The sequence below is a fragment of the Gadus morhua genome, chromosome 18 (genome assembly GCF_902167405.1).
Source record: "Gadus morhua chromosome 18, gadMor3.0, whole genome shotgun sequence".
In the NCBI taxonomy this organism is placed as follows: Eukaryota; Metazoa; Chordata; class Actinopteri; order Gadiformes; family Gadidae; genus Gadus; species Gadus morhua.
In genome coordinates this window covers 19963617-19988874 of record NC_044065.1, presented here as the reverse complement: position 1 = coordinate 19988874, position 25258 = coordinate 19963617, and the positions used below count along the sequence as shown (strand labels likewise).

The 25258-nt window shown below is 49.2% G+C and overlaps 1 protein-coding gene across 2 annotated transcripts in view; it reads left to right on the top strand.

Moving 5' to 3' along the window:
- The window catches only part of capn15 (calpain 15), a 34298-nt gene extending 10942 nt beyond the window's left edge, over positions 1 to 23356 (top strand). For both annotated transcript variants that reach the window (XM_030340379.1, XM_030340378.1), the window contains exons 2-12: positions 10543 to 12226; positions 15179 to 15387; positions 15989 to 16172; positions 16267 to 16490; positions 18231 to 18356; positions 18789 to 18941; positions 19564 to 19725; positions 20514 to 20743; positions 21116 to 21300; positions 22188 to 22366; positions 22577 to 23356. In XM_030340379.1, the coding sequence (XP_030196239.1) occupies positions 10565 to 12226; positions 15179 to 15387; positions 15989 to 16172; positions 16267 to 16490; positions 18231 to 18356; positions 18789 to 18941; positions 19564 to 19725; positions 20514 to 20743; positions 21116 to 21300; positions 22188 to 22366; positions 22577 to 22754 (3492 nt within the window). In that variant the 5' untranslated portion in view covers positions 10543 to 10564 and the 3' untranslated portion in view covers positions 22755 to 23356. The remainder of the gene's footprint in view (positions 1 to 10542; positions 12227 to 15178; positions 15388 to 15988; positions 16173 to 16266; positions 16491 to 18230; positions 18357 to 18788; positions 18942 to 19563; positions 19726 to 20513; positions 20744 to 21115; positions 21301 to 22187; positions 22367 to 22576) is intronic.
- The last annotated feature ends 1902 nt before the right edge of the window (positions 23357 to 25258 follow it).

Genomic DNA, 25258 nt, shown 5'->3' with positions numbered 1-25258 from the left:
GACGGGGGGGGGAAAGATTAATCAGAACATTACTGTCAGGAATATTGTTGAAGTGGGTACCCCACTGTCGATCTGTAGAATAAAGTATTGTGAGATTGTATTTTTTTTTTACTTTTTTGTGTTCGTCACACTAATTCGCAGTATTGATGATGACACTGGGTGTTATCAGATCATCTGTTGAGTCACCTGCTTTACCTGAAAACGCCCAGCTGACATTGTACTTGTCGGATGCAACAACATTGACCTGTTTGGATTGATCTTTTATTTAACCGGGCGAGTCCCATTGAGATTCAAGAATCTCTTTTTCCAGGAAGACCTGGCCCAAACAGGCAGCAGCATAAACAAAACACCCTGGTTACCTAAAAAACAAACCCTAAAGACTAATGGACTAAAAACTCTATTATGGAGTTGGTAAACAACACCAGCTTGGTACTATCTTCATTAAGAAAGAGTTTCTGCTGAACTATACTATACGGTATTTTGGACCACAAAAGTATTTTGCATGATTTCAATGGCCTGCAAAAGAGGTGACACACGGCAGTATAACGCTGCCATCGGCATAAAATTGAGAAGAGCATCTCTCTAAGAACAAATGGGGGGTGACAGCACATGCCTGAGAAGAGCATTAGGCAGCATCAGGCAACATCTCAGCATAGACTAGCGTCAAAACCAGCAGTACAAATGTAGACCTTATAATAGTCCCAAAATGTAGTCTTAGGAAATAATACAAATATTTACTTTGAAAATGTATGAAATGACCAACACCTGGGCACGTTTGGTGATCCCAGTTGATAAGGCCCCCCGACCAGGGCTGTGATGATACTGTGTTTTCATATAGTCAATCAGCTGCTTAGCATAGCCCTCTCCATCCAGCCTTTCTCCGTCCTGGTCCCTCTCTCCTGTGGGCTGCCACGCTGTAACCCAGCTTGGCCGTTAACTCTGGTGAAACGTTCACACCTCCCCAACGTTCCCCCACATCAAGAGAGGGAGGAAGATCCCCCAGGACCCCTGGTGAAATATGAACCAGGTATAGGAGTGTGTGGGGACATCTAGGGGTCAGAACCAATGTGCACACTGGGGCTGCAGCAGCATTGATTATCTTGTATCTTGTGATGAGTATTTGCTATTATTAAGGACATTTAGACCAAATTCTTAATGTCATCAGAAATACATTTTCTTACAATAAATCAACTATGAAGTAATGGTTAGAAGCAGGCCCTCCCTCTGGCTCTCTTTCTGAGTCACTGTTCTCTCTGTCTGAGTCCGTCTGACGAGCTCTCCCTTTCTGAGTCTCCTTGGTAGCCTGGATTGGCGGTCATGTGTTCTTCTGCTCGGCCTAGATTCAGGAACCCTCCACCGTTGAGTCATCGCTGCTGACAATCGTTCCTCTCTGGAACCGGGGAGCCCGGAGCCCCAGCGATTGCATCATTTGGACACATGACGACGTTGTCAACAAGGCGCTCCTTATGTCCTTTCTTTGGAGATGTGTGTTCCCCCTCCCTCCTCCCAACATAAAGACTGGCCCTCAGCTGCTTTGAGTCAAGTGTACTTATGTTTGAAAGGGTTCTTTGTGTGGGCTTTCAGTTGTACAGTGCAGGGCGACACATTTGTTTGTGTAAATAAAATGCAGCTTGTCTGGCTAAGGACTGGCCTCATTTACCTCTTACAACGTGGACGTTCTTGTTTTGAACCCATTTGTTTCCCATTTATTTCCCCAAGGTTACGTTTCCATATTTGGTGGAACAACGATGTTAGTGCAGTGATGTTTTTGATGGGGAGGAGTGTGCAGGGTATGTCCGCTATAACATCAAGGCTCACATGTTAAATTATTTGAGAGAAGAAAAGAGACCATGGGTTGAATACGATGTCAAATGTTGGTGATGAAATGTGTAGAAATAGGATTGTATCACTGCTATTGCAGTATGTGGTAGAGCTTTAACCAAAGCTGACGCTTCCAAGTACTCTGAGTCCCCAGCTCGATCAAATAATCAACTATTCTGCATTCACGTCTTTAAATTAAATACTAATACAAATAAATACCATAAACGGTAACCAAAGCAAGTTGAAGTAAGGGGCGTGTCGGATCCATATGATAAGACCAACCATAGAAGAGAACCAACTTTAAACATAACACATGGATATTTAAGGTATATTGTATAGAATTGGCAGCATTCAGTTAAAAAGGGTAAAAAAAATGACATCTTGAAGACTAAAGTAAGTATAATTATTGTAAACTTTTCACATACAGGTCGTAGGTGAATGTCGAATTCACGAATCCTCAGTTTATTAACCACCAAAGCTGCCAAGTCTGCAACAGTGTAGAACGGTAAATAAACTGACAATTTCATTCAATTTACATTTAGAGATTAAAACACATCGGTCAAAAATGAACGCTTAAACGGGGCCCATAACCCTAACCCTAATAATATGATTAACATATGTGAGAAACATAAAATGTCCTACAAAATATAGAGTTGGCATGGTAACTTTCACAAATATTCCTGCTTGGGATTGGTTAAACTGATTGTATTTGCAGGCTAGAGCCGTCAAACACCGTTGAAACCTGACCGGGATGCCTTTCTTCCCAGCTTGGACCCCATTGGCTTTTCAGAATTAACCAGGCACCACTTGACCTGCCGGTTCCACTGTTGGTCTACATGGTTAGGTTTTTTATATGTGGCCTATTCATTAAAATTCATGAAATACATCTCCTCATGGAGCAAAAGTTCTCTTGTATTTATTGTTTTCTCTTGCCACTGATTTCTGTCATGACTTTCTGATATGGTAGGCCTCTATATAAGGTTTGATTGGGTTATTATAATGTAGTAAGCATGAAGTCAAGCTTCATGACTCCCCAAAGCATGTGCCTATTGCGCCGGTGATGCCTCTATGAGGTCGAGCGATGATAAATGGCCATGCAACTACATTCTATTCCACTTGGCTTGATGATGAACCAGTCGAGCTGGGCAGTGAAATGCTATCCACCAGGGTTTACCTCTGAGAAGGAACACGAGTGCCGGAGGAGTGTGGAGGGATCCCCAGCTCTGCTACTTGATCGGCCGGTGACACCCTGGCAGTTGGAGCCTGTAACCGTACCCTTGAGTCTCTCCTCTGGAGGCCCACAGTGTGCCAGGCGCGCCTCAGCCGATGGCTAACATTGGCCGATGTTGACTGACTATGGCTGACGTCGGTCAATGGCTGACGTACGCCATAGTCAGTCAACGTCAGTCATCGATGGTGTCGGTTTATGGCTGGTCGACGTCTGTAGATGGCTGACGTTGGCCGATGGGTGGGCTAGATATGCAGACATATCTTGTAAATCAGCATATTAGACAATGCTGTGTGTTTTTATAATATAGCTAACGCTATGCTAATAGTCTATCTGCCTTGTTAAACAAGTTTTGCTGGACCATAGATCCTAGGTAGAGGAACCAATGACACTTGTTCCCGCAGCGGTTATGGACACATCAGTGGGTGAATAGAGATGATGTGCAGCTGGTGGTGGCAGACTAGGGATGCAAGAAATACCAAAAAAACAACTGTATACACGGTAGGGCTTTGACTTCGAACTTCGTGATTCGAATATAATTCGAATATCAAAAAAAATAATAATTCGAACGAATATTAGGCAGCCCTTAATATTCGAACCTGTTATGGGCAGGCCAAGAGGGAGAGACGTCGGAGAACCCATGCAGTCTATTCATAATATTGTAATGACCACGGAAGAGGCAGTGAATGAAGTATTGATTAGACAGCGATTTATTAGAAACATAATAAACAGTTGGAACACAAGACCGGTAACCATAGCAACGCCTGTAAACAAACCTCGCAAAGCCCAATCCAGGGCTGAATCCGAATACTCATACTTATAGTATGCATTTTGTAGTACGCCACAAATATAGCGCGTCCGAATGCTCAGTGTGCATTGTGTAGCACGGAAAACGTTTCCGAATGCGTACTACCGCCACAGTATACAACGGTAGGTCACTACGTTACCAGACTACGGGTGTGGTAACGAACGAAGAAGAGATGGCTGACCCGACACTACCAACAGCGGCTTAGAAAGACGTCATAGAAAGCGGCGAAAAAAAGAGACATTAAAAAGAGTAAAAAAGTAAAGTAAGTAATTAAGTAAAAAGAGACAATTTTAATTTAATAGCAACGATGACAAGATGGAAAACAGGTAACTTATCAAGGTAATTTTGCCGGCATCTGAGGGGAGACACGTCATCTCCAAACATCCGGTGGAGTTACGGCGGTGTTCGGAAGAGTTCAGAGGCGTTCTACGCAGCTGTAGACCGTACTACAAGTGTAGTACGGTCAAGTAGTACACACTGAACATAAATAGTATGTACTAAGTACTCGGATTCAGCCCAGGTATTACTGAAGGCATTTAATGGTCAAAATATTATTAATAAATATTCGAATATATTCGAATACTAATATTAATAAACAAACGAACTTCGAATATGATTTTTGGCCAAAAGTCAAAGCCCTAATACACGGTTCAAATTTCAATGGGAAGTTGTGTACGAAAATCGGGTCAGTTCAATATGTCCTCAGTCCATGTGCGTTAAACCCACACTGGAGTGCCACTGGCCACACTTTTTTTACTTGCTCTTGACTGTTTAGTTAGCGGAAGACAATTTCTAAGATGAGACGTAATCAGTTGAATTGTGTTTTCAGTTTGGCTATTAAGGGCACAGTACTTTACAATGCCCTGATTGTGTAGAAATACTGACCAAACAATGGCTCTATAGAGAGGAGGGCTGCTGCCCGTCTCCTGGGCAGGTAAACACAGCGAGACACACACACTCATACAAGGATCAAGTCTTAGTTCACAGTGTCAGATAGCTGCATTTAGAGGGTTTATATCTGTGGAATATCTTTAGGACCATTTCCTTGTATAACCTACTTCAAAACCTGGCTTAAATGCATATCAACATAAAAAACAAATTTTGTTAAGATGTTGGATAAAAGTTTAATAGAAAGAGGAGAATCTATATGTTTGACTGTATTGAAGATCCTACCTTCTATTTCTAAATACCCTGGTATACACTACCTTGCCCAACCCTAATGGCTCACACCTGCGAGTCCAACTACCACCAGCAAACGTCTTCTGCCAGCTAGCTACACCAGCCGCTAGCGCAACACATTATGCAGCCGTCCCTCAGACTGCAGTATGGCATCGACGATGGGAACCAGGACCCATGCCACTGTCGCTAGCACTGCGAACTTGAAGATAATCAAGCAGCCCCCGCGCCAACCTCCAGCCAAGCCTGAGCCATACTCATCCTAATTGACATATCTACACTTCATTCTGAAGTGTTCAGTCAGTGAACTGTTGGCCTAACAAGATCATCCAGTTAGCGTTTTGCAATGATCAGTCTGGCCTTGACCGGGCAGCAATTGATTAACCCAAAATATGATTGCTGTCTTACGTTGCTCAAAAAACTTGAGCCAATCATATTGAATAACCAACTCGCTTCACCGAATTCGTTTGGAAGTAAAGCAAAAATGTATTATCTGAGAAAAGCCTTCTGTGCAGATTTATGTTAATCTTTTAACATCGTTAGTCCATCTCAGAATAATCGTTTTCCATTGCTCCATAGACTGCGACACTTGGGCACAATTCCCTCCCCTTGGTTAGTCCTATGGTTGTTTTTGAAAAACACTATCAACCGACTCGCGGCCAGACTGATGCAGTGCCACTCTGGTGCAGAGACAGAAGGGGCCCTGGCCAGTTTAGGATGGTAGTACGAGGCTGTTGTGTATTGGCACCAGCCTGACCAGGTGCCAGCGTGCAAGTCCACGTTTGTGTGTGTTATGGGGTTAAGCTGAACGGACTGGTTGTCCTCCCCTCTGCAATGAAGGTGGGATGACTTGGATGATGATGACGGGTAGGATCTTGTAGATATAAAGGCAGATCTCAGCATCCTGTGTGCTGGGCTGTCACATCATGTCAGGGACATTGACCGGTGGATGGGTAAATGTGTACTGTAGAGAGGAATGGCACAGACCTTTTCACCCCCAGGTAGACTCACTTTTTTGCCTGACACCTGTCACTAGCCATCGCCATCTGTCTTCCTCAGGGTCCAAATTAGATTTTAGTCTTTTTACCTGCCAGAAGGGAAACATTTACTGGCCAATAATTGGTTTTTATATGTAAGCCTGCATCCAACCAAATGCAAAATGGTTAGATCGCTGGTGGCATGTGTTAATTTGAACCCTGTTAACTATCTATACTCTAATTTATACCTTATTAATCTTTCCTATCTATCTCTGCAGCTATCACTCACCATCTATCTCCCTCTCTAAATAAATAGCCTACATTTAACGATATACATCTGTATTTTTATATATCTCTATATGACCTAACAAGATGGGGTTGTGAACTTCCTGGATGGGTTTGGACTGACCCCGTACTCCCTCAACCACTGCTCTGTTGATGTATGGTGTTCTTTCTTCCCTGGCTGATCCCTGGGCGTAGCGGCTTAAGCTTAGCCATGCTAGGTGGCATGCACTCTCAGTTCGGTTCACGGCTAAACTCTTGGTGTACCGACATTAGCTGAGCCATGCTAGGTGGCATGTGGCTAGGTTTGTATGCATATGGATTCACTCACCAGTGTAAGCAGTGCTTGTGTGGATCAGGTAAACATGGTTCATCTGCCAAAGATTTATTAGTGTTATCCCCGGAAAGATGCGTCAACAACAGCTGGTGTGGTTCTCAGTGAGGATGTCTTCCTTGTGAAAACAGAACATTAAGAATTAATGAGAGATGATTTGATATGGTGGAGCTCAGTGTGTTCTCGGGGTTGGCTCCACTCACATTCCCAGAACTGGATGACTCGAGCAGAAAAGTTGTAGGAAAAACAAACGGAACGGAAAAGATGTCCTTGCAACATCTCTAACTCATAAACTGTAATCACATGCCAAAAATTCCAGTTTATGTATGAAGGCTTCCTGACTTATGAGAGCATGCCATTATCTAGGGATGGGAATCTCTTGGCACCTCACGATTCGATTCGATTTTTTTTTTTTCGATTATGAGGTTAACGATTCGATTCTAAAACGATTATTGATGCATCTCGATGCAACATATCATTTTTTTTGAGTTTGCTACTCAGATTTTGCTAATCACTTCCTACTTTTGTAATGATCATTAAAGACATCAACAGATGAAATACCTTATCTAATATTTTATTAGAGAAAAAGCTTTTGTCACAAATATGACTTTCTATGAACAATGCAATAATCATTGCAGCTTGCATTACAACACAATATGGTAGTATGTAAAAAAAATAGGGTTCAGTTTTCTTCACTTTTTAATTCTTTCTTTTCTATGTCATTAAAGAAAATGCTGCTCTTGAATTAGAAGGAGTTCTTGTGTCTGGCTGTGAGTTTGCATGCATGCTATGCGTAGCCTGAATCTCAATCGTGTCAAGACAAATCAGATTGGCCAATAAACACTGAACATAATTGAAATATTTTTAAATTACAAAAATCCCTCTCTGGTGAACAGAATGTTGAAGCAGGCAAACAAATAATAAAAATAAAACAACATTTTCTTTTTTATTGTAGAAATTCCGATTATTAATTTATCTGCATGGAGAAGGAATCGTTCTAGATAATATCGCGATGCATCGAAGAATCGATAATTTTTCCCACCCCTACCATTATCTAGCCTTAATAAACCCTTTCTGTCTGTTTGCTGGTCTGACTGTGCACATTGTAATATAAAGGATGTTTTGAGATGTTATTACTATGACCAGACCCTATTTCATTGTCAAATGTTCAGACTCAAAACATAAAGTGACTGGTTCCTGTACCATTAATACTGGTCCAGTGTTGAGCATACTTAAGCAAACTAGTTTCCTGCAACCATTACATTCCTTCTGGCCTGGGTTTCGAAGGCCAGTTCAGATGGGTACCATGGGAATTTCTGCAGTGAGTCATCAACATAGAAATTGATATTCTATGCAGCTATGAATAATTAAGGACTTCCTTTATGTTTAATACTAGATAACAATAGTAATTTAGCTTAGGGTTGCATCCAATCAAATATGAGAACCAATATTCAACACATCCTAAACCACCATCAAATAATCTGTTAACGTATTGCTTTCATTGAACTGGCTGCCAGTCTTGCCAGTTGCAATCCCCACTGTGATTGTGCTAAGTGAAAAAAATAAAAAAAGATATGGATGCTTCTGAGTGTAGGTGAGCTCCTCTCCAACCCTGCACTGCCCTGCCCCGGGGGGCTGACGGAGGGGGTATTACAGGGTCGAGCAGGGACGGAGGAAGCCCTGCCTCACTTTGTTGGCCATGTAATTCCATGATTGGCTGTATCCGATGCCCTGGCAAAGCCCTCCCTAATGACTTGCCACACAAAGAGACACGCACAACATGCAACATCACATTGAGACTAGTTCGCTCTCATGCTCTCTCTCGCCCCCTTCACCTCTCAGGGGGAGGACAGAGGAGTAGAGGAGGTCTTGGAGAGTTCTCTCCAGGGTCCTTGTGCCTGGCCCGTTTAGAAAGGCTTTAACGGAATTGAACTAAGGGCAATTATCCGGGCATAAAGTCTGTAGGCAGCAGGCACAGCACGGGGATACAAAGTGGAGCTTAGGACCCAGAGGGGGGGGGGGGGGGGGGGGGGGGGGGTGTGTGTGTGTGTGTGACACCTTTCTGTGGCCCTTGGGTTGATTCAGCATTAACAGATTTCTTCTCTGATGCACAGTGTTGGTTCGCTTACCGGCTAGTTATTTGGGTAGCTGGTTTGTTGTTTCCCTAGCTAGTTAGGTAGCCAACAAGCAAGCTAGGTAGTTCAGCTATATATGTAGCTAGCTAGTTGACTTACTAAATATCTAGCTAATTGGCTAGATAGCTAGGTAGTTGGCTTCTTAATAATGAGTTAGTTGGCTTACTAGTTCGGTAGGTAGGTTGTTTGGTAGCTACTAAGTTAGATAGGTAGCTATTATTTTTGTTGGCTGAGCTAGCTTGTTAGTTACCTAGTTATAGTCTAGTGAAAGTTTCTTTTTTGGTAATCTCTTAGAGAAAGGGGTGGTTTGAACAGATATATGGCAGGGCTAAGGGTTAGCTGGCAGGCTGCTCTGCAGAACAGAAACCCTGTGTTTGCAGATCCAGTTGTCACAGTTGTCTTGGCCTCGTTACCATTGGCTGATGAGTTGTAGGAATGGCAAGAGAGCTCCGGCAAAGAAAGTCTTCCTTTTTTTTGAAATTTCTTTTAATGTATTTTGGTACTTTGAAATCATTGTGAATTTATGGGAATATTTAATAATGTAAATTTGTCATGGGGAATCATCATTTTTTAGAAGAGCTGTCTTAGGTTTTGATTGATGCAACCTCTATTTGACCTGCTGTAGTCTCGACTCTAAGGCCTCCTTTCCTCTCCTCCTCTGGTGTCTCTCTGGTTCCTCCTCTAATGTTCCCTTCTCCTCTCTCTTCCGACCTCTCTTGTTTCCTCTTCTCTCCTCTAACATCCCCCCTCCACTTATCTCCTGCCCTCGCCTCTCTCCTCTCCCCCACCCTGCTCTCCTCTCCCCTCTGCTCCTCCTCTAGTCCCTGACTGTACTGCCCTCGTAAACCCAGGAGGCAGACCTGAACTCCCTGCACTCACTAATCTCTCTCTCTCCTGCTCTGTCTCGCCCTCTCTCTGGCTCTGTCTCTCTGGCTCTGTCTCGCTCTCTCTTCTGCTCCGTCTCACTCTCTGTCTCTCTCTCTCTCTTAATTTCTCTCTCTGTCTGGCCCTCTGTCTCGCTCTCTGTCTCGCTCTCTGTCTCGCTCTCTGCCTCGCTCTCTGTCTCGCTCTCTGCCTGGCTCTCTGCCTCTCGCTCTGTCTCGCTCTCTGTCTCGCTCTCTGTCTCGCTCTCTGTCTCGCTCTCTGTCTCGCTCTCTGTCTCGCTCTCTGTCTCGCTCTCTCGCTCGCGCTTTCTCTCTCACTTGAGCTTTCTCTCTCGCTCTCTCTTGCTCTCTCTTGCTCTGTCTCTCTCTCTCTCGCTCTCGCTCTCACTCTCTCTCACACTCTCTCGCTCTCTGTCTTGCTCTCTCTTGATTCTCCCCGTGGGGTGCGTTGTCTCCAGTTCCTCCATTGTTCTCTAGTTTTTGTAGTTTTTCACTGGGATCTGGGGTCACAATTGAGATGTAGTCGTTTTCTAAATGATTTCTTTAAATGCTTGTAAAATCGGTAGAGTCGGTATCAAAGGGTTAGTCACAGGATATTTACATTACATTAAAATTAGTTAAATATCTTCAAATTAATCTTTAAAGTGGGGCCAGCAGGCTCAGCTCTGTTCTTGTTAATAAGGGTGTTATGCAACATCAAAAACCTGCACCTTTTCTATGGTAGATAGAGTTCATGTTTTTTTAAAGGAGGACTATACATAGATGATATCAAATATCAGTATATTATATAGGCATATATATATTACTATTTTTGTATATTAACAAATGTCAGCACCGAACAATGCCTTCTAAACGGAGAGAGATAATGTTTAGTAACCCCGCCCCCCTCTTGTCTAGCCACTCCCACTCCCCTGGCTCCATGGCAACGGTGGTGCAGGGCAGCGAGTGGTCCTGCGGCCGCTGCACCTTCCTGAACGCGGGCGGAGCCCCCCGCTGCTCCATCTGCGAGGCGCCGCGCCAGAAGCCCGACCTGAACCACATCCTGCGGCTGAGCAGCGGCGAGGAGCCGCGCTGGGCCTGCCCCCGCTGCACCCTGAAGAACCCCCCGGGCTCCGGGGCCTGCTCCGTGTGCGGCTTCGGCCCCTGGCCCGCCACCGCCCCCCCTCCGCCGCCCGTCAACCCCTCCCCCTCCCCCACCGCCCCCGCGGTGGTGGTGAACGGCGTGCTGCCCCCGGCGGCGGTGGAGCCGTCCGCCCCGGCCCCCGTCCTGCTGGAGCCCCGCGGGCAGCAGCCCCCGCCCCCCAAGCAGCAGGAGGCGGCGGCGGCGCGGCGGGCCGAGGGCGGTGGCGGGGAGGCGGGCGGGGGGGCGCAAGGCGCCGGCTGGGCGTGTCCGCGCTGCACGCTGCACAACACGGCGGTGGCGCTGTCGTGCTCGGCGTGCGGCGGCCCCCGCAAGCTCTCCCTGCCCAAGATCCCCCCCGAGGCGCTGGTGGTCCCGGAGGTCCACACCCCCCTGCTGCTGGGCTTCCCCGTCCCGCCCGCCGCCCCACTGCTCATAGACCTCACGGACGACTCCCCCCCGCCGGCCCCCCCGCCCTGTGAGGCCCCGGAGCCCCCCCAACCCTCCCCCCAGGCCCTCGCCTCCCCCTTCACGCCCTTCTCCTCCCTCCAGAACAACCCCGTGCCGCGCAGCCGGAGGGAGGTGCCCCCCACGGGGCGGCCCCCCAACCCCGGCGGCTCCCCCAGCCCCACCTCCCCCTTAGCCGCCACGGCGCCCCCCCAGCCCTGCCCCCAGCTGCGGACCAAACCCAAACCCCAGGCCCAGCCCCAGGAGCCCCCCTTCCCGGGCAAGAGGCTCAGCGTGCTGGAGGAGGGAGACCCCCTCCCCCACCACCACCACCCCACAGCCCCCCACCCCCCCTCCTCCTCCACCTCCACCTCTTCGTCCTCCACCTGGAAGTGCCCGGGCTGCGCACTGCCCAACCTCGGCGGGGCTTCCAAGTGCGAGGGGTGCCGTGGCTCGCGGGCGGGCGCCGACCTCATCGACCTGGTGGGCTGCGAGGCGGTGCGCTTCACCCCGGCCAGCCCCTCCAGCCCGGACTTCAGCACCTGGGCCTGCTCCAAGTGCACCCTCCACAACCCCACCGGGGCGGCGCAGTGCTCGGCCTGCGGCTCCTCCAAGCTGCACGGCTTCGTGGACCGCGAGGCCGGGGCCCCACGCTGCTGCCCCCTCCATGGACCCCCGACGGGGGCCGGCGGCTCGGCCTGCTCCTGCTCCAACGCCACCTCTGGGCACAAGGCACGGAAACAGGCCCGCGCCTTCCCCCCTGCCGCCGCCTCCTCCTCCTCCTCCTCCTCTCTGGAGAAGGCGGGGCAGTGGGCATGTCCGGCCTGCACGCTGCTGAACGCCGGCCCCGCCAAGAACTGTGTGGCGTGCCACACGCCGCAGCAGTACCTGACGCTGCGCAAGGTGGCCAAGCCGCTGAAGAGGCGGGAGAGCATGCACGTGGAGGCGCGGCGGCGCAACGACGAAGGCGAGGCCAAGGAGCTCTGGGAGAACATCGTCAGCTTCTGTCAGGAGGTAAGAGGCGCCGTCGTCATGGCAACGTGAACGCCCGACTCTTTGAACGCGTTGTCTTTCCCCCCCGGCGGGATGCGTGTTGTGTGCTCGTGGGCCCGTTCTGAAGATGAAGGTTTGGCCCATGACCCCTCTCCAAGCCGGGACCCCTGCCCCGATGGGCTTGGTGGGAGAGGGTCTCCATGAGACGAGGGGAGGAGGTGTTCACTCACATGAGTTCAGTCATGTTTCTTGGAGATGATTGAGAATATCGTGAGCCTGAGGGTTTAATAATATGACGGATTCCCAGTTTTTGAGGTCCCACAAGAGTGATAAGGCGCCAGGCTTCTGAACTCTTTCTTTGATGGTTAATCCTGGGATACAGATCGTTAGCTTTCCCCCCACATTTGGTAACAGACTGTAAACAGAAACAGAACGTTGCTGCCTGACTCCCTCCCTTTAGCCTCCTTGAGCCTAAGTTAGTGTAGTGGTGAGCCCAGGAACTTTGATACATGATGCAACCAGGATCCAATAGCGAGGGGAAATAGCTGTTTGGTTTAGCTGGTGAGGAAGAACTGCTCACAACACAGAACCTGGGCACAACAACATATACAAATAGAAAAAGTCAAACAAACAAAGTATCTAGCGCAGACATTTTGCAAGAACAACCTTCCAAATACTGCACACCTGCAGGGTTTTTGGCACACCTGCAACGGCATATTAATTCTAGAATTACATCACCCTGAGAATGTTGTACAATGTGTCCTCACACGCATGCTTAAGGCGTCGTAGCCGGTCTGTTTGAAGAGGTTGGCGGTTCGCCCGCCCTCTCGACCTGTCTGTCTACGACAGCCTGCCAAGAGAAGCTGTTTACGGATGTTTGCTTTAGTTAGCATAGCCTGTGTTAGCCGTAATCCCCAGCTGGAGCTTCTCTTAGCCGGCGAGTTGTTTTGAGAGCAGGAAGGTGAACCCATAGGGAGAACATGTCCCACACACAGGAGGAGCAGCGGTCGGTGGTGTAGACAGCGTCCTCAGCTGAAGATGACCCTGTGTAGACTCCACACCTCACTGCCTCGGCCTCACCTGATGACATCTCATCCGATCCGAAGGAAAAACTTTCATCAAGTGCATCTTAAAAAAAAAAATAGTCGAATGATTATAATTCAGGTCAAAAACGATGAACTCTCTCTCAGCAGTTTGAAGGCTAAAGAGAGACGGCGTTAATGAAAGGCTTATATGTAGCTATAGATTGATCCAGTGATCTCTGTGAGGACCTTTGACCCAAGAGGAGACCCACGGCGTCAGACCGCGTCAGCGCTGGAAGCTGGTCAGGGGGCGGGGTCAGGGAGGTCACCCTGTCTTGTTCGAGCTTCTCATTGGCCTGACTCGGCAGTTTTGCGCCGGTTCTACTGTTGCCCTTGGCAACCCAGTGGTCTGTCACTCTCTGCCGCTCGGCTGGAAGATAGATGGCATCCTTCATATTAGCAGATCGGTATTAGTGGCGGTGTTTCTGTGGCGTCGTTCTCCAGTTACTCTACACAGCCATTCCCCATCGTCTACTGCTGACCCCTGATTGGTTCTCAGAACATGACAGGGAGATTTGATCCCAGGATGGTTAAGATAGGAAAGATGATGTTGTCCTATGTAATTTATAATTTGTGTATGTATATATATATACACATATGGAATTATATTCAAACACTACACTGCTCCTTCCTATTGCAGAAGTATTGTAAAATGCTAAGTTTGTGGATCTATAGACGCTCCTTCACCTCCATAATCCATTACTGACGGTATGGCGCTTTATAGTACTCATCACATGGATTAGAATTCACGGTGTGTTTACAATATACGACGAGCGATGAACCTGGATGATCCCCCAGCATCGCTTATCAATATCTAGGCTGGGGGGGAGAGAGAGAAAGAGAGAGAGAGAGAGACCCCTCTTTCCTCCTCCTCATAAACACACCCGCAGGGTAGCACCCCATCGTGTGTGTGTGTGTGTGTGTGTGTGTGTGTGTGTGTGTGTGTGTGTGTGTGTGTGTGTGTGTGTGTGTGTGTGTGTGTGTGTGTGTGTGTGTGTGTGTGTGTGTGTGTGTGTGTGAGGTGAACTTGAGGCTGCTGTATTTTTAGCCTGAGAGCTGCAGCAATTATCTTCCCTGCTGTAGCGAAGACAACCGGCATCGACATCTTCCAGCGAGAGAGAGCGGGAGAGAGACATTCGGACAGACTGTAGAGAGAGAGAGAGAGAGAGATAGAGAGCCATTTGTAAAGACTATAAAGAGAGAAATGGCAAGACATAGAGAAATGAATGGAGAGCAAAAAGCAGGGAGGTCTGTAGAGATGAACAGAGCTTGAGCTCTTCCCAATCTATTCCAAACGTAGTGGTCCATTTGGCTCCAGGGGACTTAAGAAGTCCCAGAGCACCACCCAGCAATGGCTAGCCAGTGTGTAGTCTGGAGTCCTGTTAGCCTGGCACTGGTAGCACTGTGTGTGCCAAGGACACAGGATTAGGTTCCTTCATACAGGGGTCCTGTTTATTTATTCATGGGAACAATGATCAATCTGCCTCCCCTCGCTGTCCTGGACCGGGTCCAGTCCGACACCCGGACCAGGGCCTGGTGGTTCTGCTCCAGGCGGTTCCAGGGCAGCTCTGGGTGTCGGATAGCGTATCTTGATCCCTTAAATGCCCTCTTTAGTGGATCTTCCCAGGCCAGCGGCGGCCATGTTGGCTCCCGGTGCCAGGGGCAATGAGGCGCAGTGTGATGAGGCCCAGGGACTGACTGGATCCTCACAGCTGGGCTGGCTAACTGCTAGCATGCTCTCTGTGTGTGTGTGTGTGTGTGTGTGTGTGTGTGTGTGTGTGTGTGTGTGTGTGTGTGTGTGTGTGTGTGTGTGTGTGTGTGTGTGTGTGTGTGTGTGTGTGTGTGTGTGTGTGTCCTCCATATTCATATCGTCCCTCTGTCTCTCCACCAGAACGTGGTGAACTTTGTGGACGACAGCTTCCCCCCCGGTCCGAGCTCAGTGGGCTTCCCTGAGAGTGACAGCGTCCAGCAGCGAATCAAAAAGTGGCTCCGCCCCCACGAGATTAACTGCAGCAACTTCAAGGACAGAGGAGTGAAGTGGTCTGTGTTCCGGACGCCCCGCCCCTCCGACATCCTGCAAGGCCTGCTGGGAAACTGCTGGTGAGGACACACACTTCAACGAGACGCGGCTTTGAGCTGTGCCTCGGGGGGCCGGAGGGGTCTTGTGTGAATGGGGTCAGGGAGATAGGTCCATCGCCCTTCAGGCCCCTGCACTACAGGGCCCCTCCCCGAGAGGGCCCCTCCCCTAGAGGGCCCTCCGCAGTGTTCTCACCTGGTGGGGGGGAGCGAGGAGCCCATTGGGGTGTATAGATAGGGAGGAGGTGGGCGAGGTAGATCACTCCTCTTCCCCCTCCCTCTCTCTCCCTCACCCGTTCCCTATCTCCCCCCTCCCTCTCTCTCCCTCACCCGTTCTCTCTCTCCCCCCTCCCTCTCTCTCCCTCACCCGTTCCCTATCTCCCCCCTCCCTCTCTCTCCCTCACCCGTTCTCTCTCTCCCCCCTCCCTCTCTCTCCCTCACCCGTTCCCTATCTCCCCCCTCCCTCTCTCTCCCTCACCCGTTCTCTCTCTCCCCCCTTCTTCTCCTTCCTCACCCTACGTCCTCTCTGGATGTCCGTGTGTGTGTGGGTAAGCTCTCCGTCCTCTCTGGTTGTCTGTGTGTGTGTGTAAGCTCTCCGTCCTCTCTGCCCCCCCCCTCCCTCCAGGTTCCTGAGTGCCCTGGCGGTGCTGGCGGAGCGTCCCGAGCTGGTGGAGCGGGTCATGATCACGCGCGGCCTGTGTCCGCAGGGGGCCTACCAGGTGAGGCTGTGCAAGGACGGCACCTGGACCACGGTCCTGGTGGACGACATGCTGCCCTGCGACGACTACGGCTACCTGCTCTTCTCTCAGGTAGGAGGGGCGGCACGCGGCGGCGCCAGTGTAACCGGTTCCACCGGTACGCCCGGTGGCCCGACCAGTGGAGTGACGGCTGTGTCCTCCGCAGGCCCAGAGGAAGCAGCTGTGGGTGGCTCTGATCGAGAAGGCGCTGGCCAAGCTCCACGGGTCGTACTACGCCCTGCAGGCGGGGCGGGCCATCGAGGGCCTGGCCACGCTGACCGGGGCCCCCTGCGACTCCCTCATGCTGCAGGTCAGCTCCACCAACCCCCGCGAGGAGGCCATCGACACAGACCTCATCTGGGCCAAAATGCTGAGCTCCAAGGAGGCTGGGTGAGGGGGCAGGCTTGACCTGAGACAGACTTGAGTTTGAACCTTGTAGACTGACTGAATTTGAGCCCCTTAAAGACGCTGTAGGAGGGATCAGTTGAAGAGAGAGCGATCAGAACGTCTCCCTCCCTCCGTGTTGCACCCTGCCCCTGTGGTGGAGCTGTGCTAACGCGGTGTGCCTGCATGTGAATGACTGCCGAGCTGGCTCCCCCTGACCAATCCGGGGAAGAGTTGCCCTGATTGGTCAGAAATGAGTGGAGAGCGGTCTTAAATGTCAGTGGTCTCAGGCCCGGTCCGACCAGATAAAGTCTCACAGGGTGTGGCGTGACCCACGGCCCTCTGGTGGCTGCTTGTGGGAGTTCACCAGGTGGTCGGTGGCAGTGCTTAAGATCAACAGGAGTCTGTTGGTTCCGATAGAACTCCGAATGTCAATTGTCCAATCACCTGGCCGAATGCTATCATTTGCATAAAGATAGGATTCAACTTCTGTCCCGCCCTTTCAATGCCACGTGAGGACGTGTCCGATACAAAGTGAATAGAAGGCATGCCGATCACAAATGGGCTGGCCGTTGTACGGGGGTCACAGCATGTCACTCACAGATGGCTAACGGCTGTCACTCACAGATGACGGACGGCTGTCACTCACCGATGGCGGACGGCTGTCACTCACCGATGGCTGACGGCTGTCACTCACCGATGGCTGACGGCTGTCACTCACCGATGGCTGACGGCTGTCACTCACCGATGGCTTTGGCCTTCCTAGTTCTATTTATTGAATGGAGTATATGAGTGGTGCCAACTGTACTCAAGTAAACGATGACTCCTCAAGCAAACCACAAAATTCCATACATATTTTAGTGTCATATAAATGATCCGATAATTATATATCATATTATGTTGAAGTATTTTGGTAACGATTTTGAGGCACCACATATTATTAAACAGCCGTTAGTTCTTCTCTGTTCCATATGGTGGACTGAAACAGGTCTGTAGCCAGCGCCCAGTTGCTGGCCGCTAGACGTTTCCCCGGGCGACAGTGTTCCAGTTATGAACCTCAGCGTAATGTAGAGCACCTCCCTCCTGTGATGGTGGATTCAGTAACAACACATCTCAATAGCACTTCATATAGTTTGATCATGGTTTTTCGCTTGTAAGAAAGATCTTTCATATTCAACACGTACTCCTCAATAGAGCCATCGATTGGTCAATATTTCTACACATTAGGGGCATTACAAAGTAACCCAACTTAAACCGAATCCAACAGGATTCACTGTCTGGAAGTGTATCACAGAAGCTGTACCACAGTCAGAAGCAGGTAAAACGCTGTGGCCAGAGGTGCTACCGTGTGGACACACATAGACTGGATAAAGAAATGCAGCCTATACTGTCTTTCAATATGTGTACAATGGTGGAAGCTGAAACAGACTTGTGCACAAAATGAAAACGAAAGAAAGGGCCTTTTTCCCTGGAGTAAATAGCTCCAGCAGGAAAGACACCATGACAAACTTGAAGTCGTCTAAATTAGACTCACTGAGACGCACTCGGATGCTTTAATATGCATTACGACGCACGGAGATGCTGACCTATTCCCTTTCCCTTCTATCCCTCCCCTTGTGCTTTCCTAAAGTGATCAAGTTATGTTCCAACCATTAAACTGTGTGTGTGTGTGTGTGTGTGTGTGTGTGTGTGTGTGTGTGTGTGTGTGTGTGTGTGTGTGTGTGTGTGTGTGTGTGTGTGTGTCAGGTTCCTGATGGGCGCGTCGTGCGGCGGGGGCAACATGAAGGTGGACGATGTCGTCTACGAGTCCAAGGGCCTGCGCCCGCGACACGCCTACTCCATCTTGGACGTCCGGGACGTCCAGGGATACAGGTGACCGCCCGTCCCCCCGTCCCCCACACACACATGCAGGTCACATGACCTGGCCGTCATTTTGGTGTCTGGATTGTTTAGTGTGTTTTATAAAGTTATACATTACACTATTAAGAAATGCCGGCATTTGATTAATGTTGATAAGACTTGGACATTACATCAACACATTTGATAAAGAATGATTAAAGTTAATCATTACATCAACACATTTGATAGAAAAATCTTAGAGCAAACATTGCATCAACACATTTGATAAAGAATGATTAGAGTAAACATTACTTCAGCACATTGGACGTGCACACAATGCGTCACTTGGACTACTTTGTTATTTTAAAACACCTGACCACGTGCTTTCTTCCTTCCTGACTCCTTCTTCCATCCCTCGTCTCTCTCCCCCTTGCCCCCTTCTCTCCATCTCTCTGGCTCTTGCAGGTTGCTACGGTTACGTAACCCATGGGGGCGGTTCTCGTGGAACGGGAGCTGGTCGGACGAGTGGTCTGATTGGCCGCAGCACCTTCGAAGCGAGCTGATGGCTCACGGCAGCAGCGAGGGAGTGTTCTGGATGGAGTACTCTGACTTCATCAAGTAGGTCTACCCGTCTGTCTGGTCACGTGTTTTGTGTGTGTGTCTTTCTCTGCATGTTTGTCTGTCTGTGTATGTTTCTGTCAGCCTGTCCGTCTCTCTATCTCTCTGCCTATACGCTTGTCTGTCTGACTGTCACTGGGCTTGTCTCTCTCTCTGTCTAAAGCTTTAGTAAATGGGTTATGAAGAAGGCTTGTTGTCAGGGAGGCTTGTTCTTGAGGTGCTTTGTTGTTGAGGAATCTGTTGTCAAGGAGACTGACACTAATCTGTGACGGTCTTTTGGGTTTGAGATGTTCTAAGACCCCTGGTAGTGTAGTAGACCATGTTGCCTTGAATATATCTCTCTGTCTCCCACTCTCTCTGTCTTTCATTCTCCATCTCTCTCTCTCTCTCTCTCTCTGTCTCTCTGTCTCTCTGTCTCTCTGTCTCTCTGTCTCTCTCTATGTCCCTCTGTCTTCTCTGTCTTTCTCTTGTGAAAAAAAGACCAGATGTGATGACGCGTCTTTTAGACGGTATGTTCTGAGGCTCCTCAGCCTGACCTGGGAGTGGCTTTAGGATAACACAGGTCCACATGTGAGTCCTCCATGTGAACGTCAACACGAGCCCTGTTGTTTTCCCGCCGCAGGTTCTTTGACTCGGTGGACATCTGCAAGATCCACTCGGACTGGCAGGAGGTGCGGCTGCAGGGCTGCTTCCCCAGCCGGGCCAGCGGGCCCATCACCGTCACCGCCCTCACCGTGCTGGAGAGGACCGCCCTGGAGCTGGCCCTGTTCCAGGAGGGCAGCAGGTGACCCCCCCCCACACCTCCAGACTGGAGCACATTCAACATCCGTTTACATTACATTTTACATTCAGGGCATTTAGCAGACACTTTGATCCAAAGCGACTTACAATAAGTACATTTGTCCGAAGAAGAAGAGACAACAATATATCGCTGTTGGTACACTAAAGATATTCATAGAGGGGGCAAAGCGCTAACAATCGGGTAAAGGTTATCCCATTTCCCGTATACAACAAAGATAGCTAGGATTAGATGCTACACAATGCTAAGTACTATTGTTAAGTGCCAGGGGGAACAACATACAATAAGTGTGTGGGATGGGGGAGGCTGAGCAGAGTCCAGGGGAACTCTGAACAGGTTAGTCTTGAGTCCGGGGGTAAGCGCACTAGTTCTGTTAATGATGTGGATGGAAGGAGACGTGGAGACCAGTTTAAGGTGATCAGGGCTGGACCAACGGGGAGGGGGGGGGGGAACCACAGGGGTCCAAGTCTTCTACATCAATCTTTCTGAATATACAGCCCACATCATTTATTTAATTCATATTTTGATAATGAATTACTTCGTAAGCTTTATTATTTATTATAAGTTCTTCATTGATTTGTCTTATTCATGCAGAGCACCTGTCCCGGTTACCATTAAGTCATTCCTCTTAGTCTGCCTAGCAGCTGAACTAGCTGCTCAGCTAGCATGTGCATCGTCTGTTTAACTAGCCGCTACGTTGCCTGCTCCCAGATGCTACTTTAGCAGCTATATAGTGTGCTAACCCAGCCCCCCCCCCCCCCCCCCCCCCCCAGGCGCTCGGACACAGCAGACAGCCACCTGCTGGACCTGTGCATCATGGTGTTCCGCGCCTCGTTCGGCGGCGCCAACAGGCTAACGCTAGGCCGCCTGCTAGCCCACAGCAAGCGAGCGGTCAAGAAGTTTGTGGGCTGCGACGTGATGCTGGAGCCCGGGGAGTACGCCGTGGTCTGCTGCGCCTTCAACCACTGGCAGATGAACGCCTCTATAGGACCGCCCACTCCTGGTGAGGCCCCGCCCACACCCAGATATGGGCATATTGTCACATGTACTGCTGCACTAAACAATATACATGGTTATATTTATCCTCTTGTTTGCATGTATGGAGAATTGTATGTAGAGTTTGCGTGTGTGTGTGTGTGTGTGTGCCTTTATGTGTACGACTATACTTTTGTGTGTTTGTGTGTACAGATACACGTGTGTGTAATGCTTGTCTGGTGCGTTTGTGTATTTGTTAAATATTGCGTTCTTAGGAAATGCGTGTGCGTGTGTCAACGTTTGTGTGCGTGTGTATATATGTTTTTGTGTGTCTGTATATAAATGTGTATATTCATGTGTGTGTGTGTGTGTGTGTGTGTGTGTGTGTGCGTGTGCGTAGTGTCCAGCCCCACAGCGAGCAGCGGCAGTGGGGCCGGGGGGGCGTGGCGGGGCCAGGACTACCCGGCTCACATCCTGGCGGTGTACAGCTCCCGGCAGGTGATGGTTGAGCAGGTGGAGGTGACGCCCACCACCCTGGCCGACGCCATCATCCTGCTCACCGAGAACAAGGGGGAGAGACACGAGGTACGAGCCCACGCACACCGTCTGTCTGTCTGTTCTCTGTCTGTCTGTCCGTCTGTCTGTCTGTTCTCTGTCTGTCCGTCTGTCTGTCTGTCTGTCCGTCTGTCTGTCCGTCTGTCTGCCTGTTCTCTGTCTGTCCGTCTGTCTGTCCGTCTGTCTGTCTGTTCTCTGTCTGTCCGCCTGTCTGTCTCTCAGGCTGTCTCTCAGGCTGTCCATCCGTCTGTATGTCTGTCCAGGCATCTGTCTGTTCTCTGTCTGTCTGTCTGTCTGTCTATCTGTCTGTCTGTCTAGATGTCTGTCTGTTCCCTGTGTAGCTGTCTATTAGGGATGGGCGTGAGGAATCGATTACTCGAGTACTCCTCGTTACAAATGAACTCGGTTGGTGGACAGGCAAACTCGAGTTTGCATATACACACACAAACAAAGTTTTCTGAAGCAAATGTATCAATTCTGTGCGGCGGCACTAACGCATGCCGTGGGCACAAAGCAAATGAAATGTATCCAATTTCTGTGTGGCGCGTGCGTTTTTGTTTTTTTTAAACCGTTACAGGCCTTGGTTCGACGTCATTTAAATTGTGAGACGCATATTTATTTTTGTACGGAAAATGTGTTTTGAACGTTTGCAAAAATAAATAATGAATACTCTCTGATAACTCTGACTGTTTTGATGGAGAATAAGCATTACATGTTTGGTTGGTAATATTGCCGTTCATCATTAGGCCAATTCCTGCTGAAGATGCGTTGCATTCTAAAAATAGATTTGATGAAACGAGTACTCGATTGATCCTCGAGGAATTCCTTCGATCACTCGAGTTTGGAATTTACTACTCGTGCCCATCCCTACTGTCTATGTATCTATGTTGTGTGACCGTGTGTGTGTTTGTGTTCAGGGCCGTGAGGGGATGACCTGCTACTACCTGACCCACGGGTGGGCGGGGCTTATCGTGGTGGTGGAGAATCGCCACCCCAAGTACTTCCTGCATGTGTCATGTGACTGCACAGACAGCTTCAACGTGGTCTCCACGCGCTGCAGCCTCAAGACCATCGACAGTGTCCCGCCTCTACACAGGTACGCACACGCTGACACACACACACACACACTCATCCCCACAGGCACGCACGCACGCACAGAAAGACGTTTCCATCAAATGGTACGCATGTTAATCTTTCTTTGGTCTAACTAAGTCGGACAGCATGGCGTATAGTGTAAAGGGTACAAAGTAAAACAGAAGACGGGTACAAAGTGTTAAAGGCGGCGCTGCTCTGTCGCCCCCTGCAGGCAGGTGCTGGTGGTGCTGTCCCAGCTGGAGGGCAACGCAGGCTTCTCCATCACCCACCGGCTGGCACACCGCAAGGCGGCGCAGGCCTCCCTGGGCGACTGGACCCCCACCAAGGCCACGCACAGCCCCCAGCTCACCCCCGACATCGACGGCCTGCACCGGCCCCGGCCGCTATGACCCCCCCCGACCTGTGACCTCAATGACCTCCACACACTGGGGGTCACCAGGTCTTGCAGTGGGGATGTGCCATGGGGGAAGGGGTGGGGGGGGGGGGTTGACTTCCTGGATCAACAGGAAGTCAGGATCATAATAATTGTTTGACTTATTTTCCGCCACGCCCCCAAAAGACTCTTGAGTGCACTTGCCTGTGGGCGTGCACGAGGATCGAGGGGCGTGCACGGGAAACATGCACTCTGGATTCCCTGCCAGAGGATTGTTGAGGATGCGCTCTCACTACTGAGCCTAACGAGCCAATCAGCATCCTCGCTTGTACACTTGAACCCTCCCACCCCGTCCCAGAAGCTGCACTGGTGTTCCAGGAGGAACACGACGGTACTTCAACAGGTCCACTGTTGGTTTGTTTGTTTGTGGTTTCAAACGTTTCCCACCTCTTCCAGAGTTCACTTCAGGTCACGAGAAAAAGCCATTATCTATATAGTGTGGTCAAGATACTCTCTCTCTGTCTCTGTCTCTCTCTCTCGCTCTCGCTCTCTGTCTCTGTCTCTGTCTGTCTCTCTCTCTCGCTCTCTCTCTCTGTCTCTGTCTGTCTCTCTCTCTGTCTCTGTCTGTCTCTCTCTCTCTCTCTCTCTCTGCGTCTCTCTCTCTCTCGCTCCCTCTCTCTCTCTGTCTCTGTCTGTCTCTCTGTCTGTCTCTCTCTCCCTCTCTCTGCGTCTCTCTCTCTCTCTCTCTCTCTCTCTCTCTCTCTCTCTCTCTCTCTCTCTCTCTCTCTTTGCGTCTCTCTCTTTGCGTCTCTCTCTCACTCTCTCTGTCTCTCTCTCTCTCTCTCTGTCTGTCTCTCTCTCTCTCTCTTTGCGTCTCTCTCACTCTCTCTGTCTCTCTCTCTCTCTTTGCGTCTCTCACCTAGCTTAATACCAAACTCATCAGCAGGCCCCAGCATGTTGAGGGGGGGGGGGGGGTTGCTCTGCACAGACCCACCAGCCCAACAGCATCTAACTCCAGTCCACTAGTGACCGGTCCACTCCAGGATTTGATTTAAGTCATTCATAGGCGGGGGTAGAGATCAATTATTATAGGTTATTGGTCCCATAGAGCAGAGAGTTGCAGACTACCACAGATCATAATCATGAACCGACGCACAAACCCTTTAAGTCCAGGTTGGAGGCAGCGGTGTGAGTGTTTTTGGTGGAGCTTTGAAGGGCGAGTGTTTCCCTCAGACCGACACCACTGTAGTTCGGAGAGAGATGAGAGAGGTGGCTTATTGATGAATGGCCATTAACGGCTGTTTTAACCTGGCTGCATTGGCCCCAGCTTTTAATTTATTTGTACAAATGATTTTGTATATAAATGATGATTTAGGGGGGAATATAGCGATTGGGTTAGGGATCCTGTCTGTCGCTCTGATTGGTTGAACACTGAAGCTGCTGTGGGTTAAAGGAAGATATCAGGAATGTAAGCGGAAGTGACTCTTCTCGGTGCTGTGGGCTTATTGTAAGATTTGCCCAGAGAGAGACAAGCTTTTAATTAAAAACAATTTAAAACCTGTTATTAATCACTAAAATCGAAATGATTCTACATTCACATGTTCTTTTATATTTTTTGTTCTAATCCTACGTTTTGATCACTCTTTGATTTGTCTTTCTGGTGTCGGTACAATACTTTTTCATGTGTCTTGTTAGGGGGGGTTTCTTGCCGTCTCTGGCGCCCCCTACTGGTGACGGAGGCAGTAGCAAAACTGTGGACATCCCTGTGAGGCGGTTGTCAACGAATTGGCTTCTCTTCCCTTGTAAAGTAAACGGATTCTGAACCCAGAATCTACAGGAGACAGACTGTGGACTACTTTGATTTCCCTGGGATAAAAAAAAGACGTTGAATAATAAGTGAAATTAAAAACTTGAAACTCAAACTTGGAATAGAATGTTATATATATATATAAATATAGATTATTTTATTGATCTTTTCTGAGAATTTGTGGGGGGGTGGGGGGGGTCATATGAATCTGTGTAAAAACTTGTATGTTTGATTTTCTCAGGTTCCCCTGGACCAAATAAAGTTTCTTTTTTAATTAAAAGATCAAATGTTTTGTTTTAATTTAAAACATGATAAACATAATGCGTGACCCATCCAATTGATTGTATTCATTTATGATTTTTGAATTACATTGCGGGTAGCAGAGGCCAACAAAACCACCTCTCAGGTTCATAATTGGAGATCATCATGAAGGTTCTCTCATAGTATTGGGTGTAAATATTATAATAGTTAATAATAGTTTAACCCCTCATTCGATGACCTTGTTTCACATCCCGGAAAATCTTCCATGCCAGTTTCTCCCACGATGCATTGGGGAAGATAATTAAGATGAAATCCTGGCACTAGATTAGGTATGTGATGAGGTGTCTCGTCACGACTGTCAGACTCTGACCCCGGCGACCCCCCCTGATGCTAGGGAGGGAGGGGGGTCCTGCACTGACCTCATTGGCCGCAGTCTCCCAAAACACCTCCCA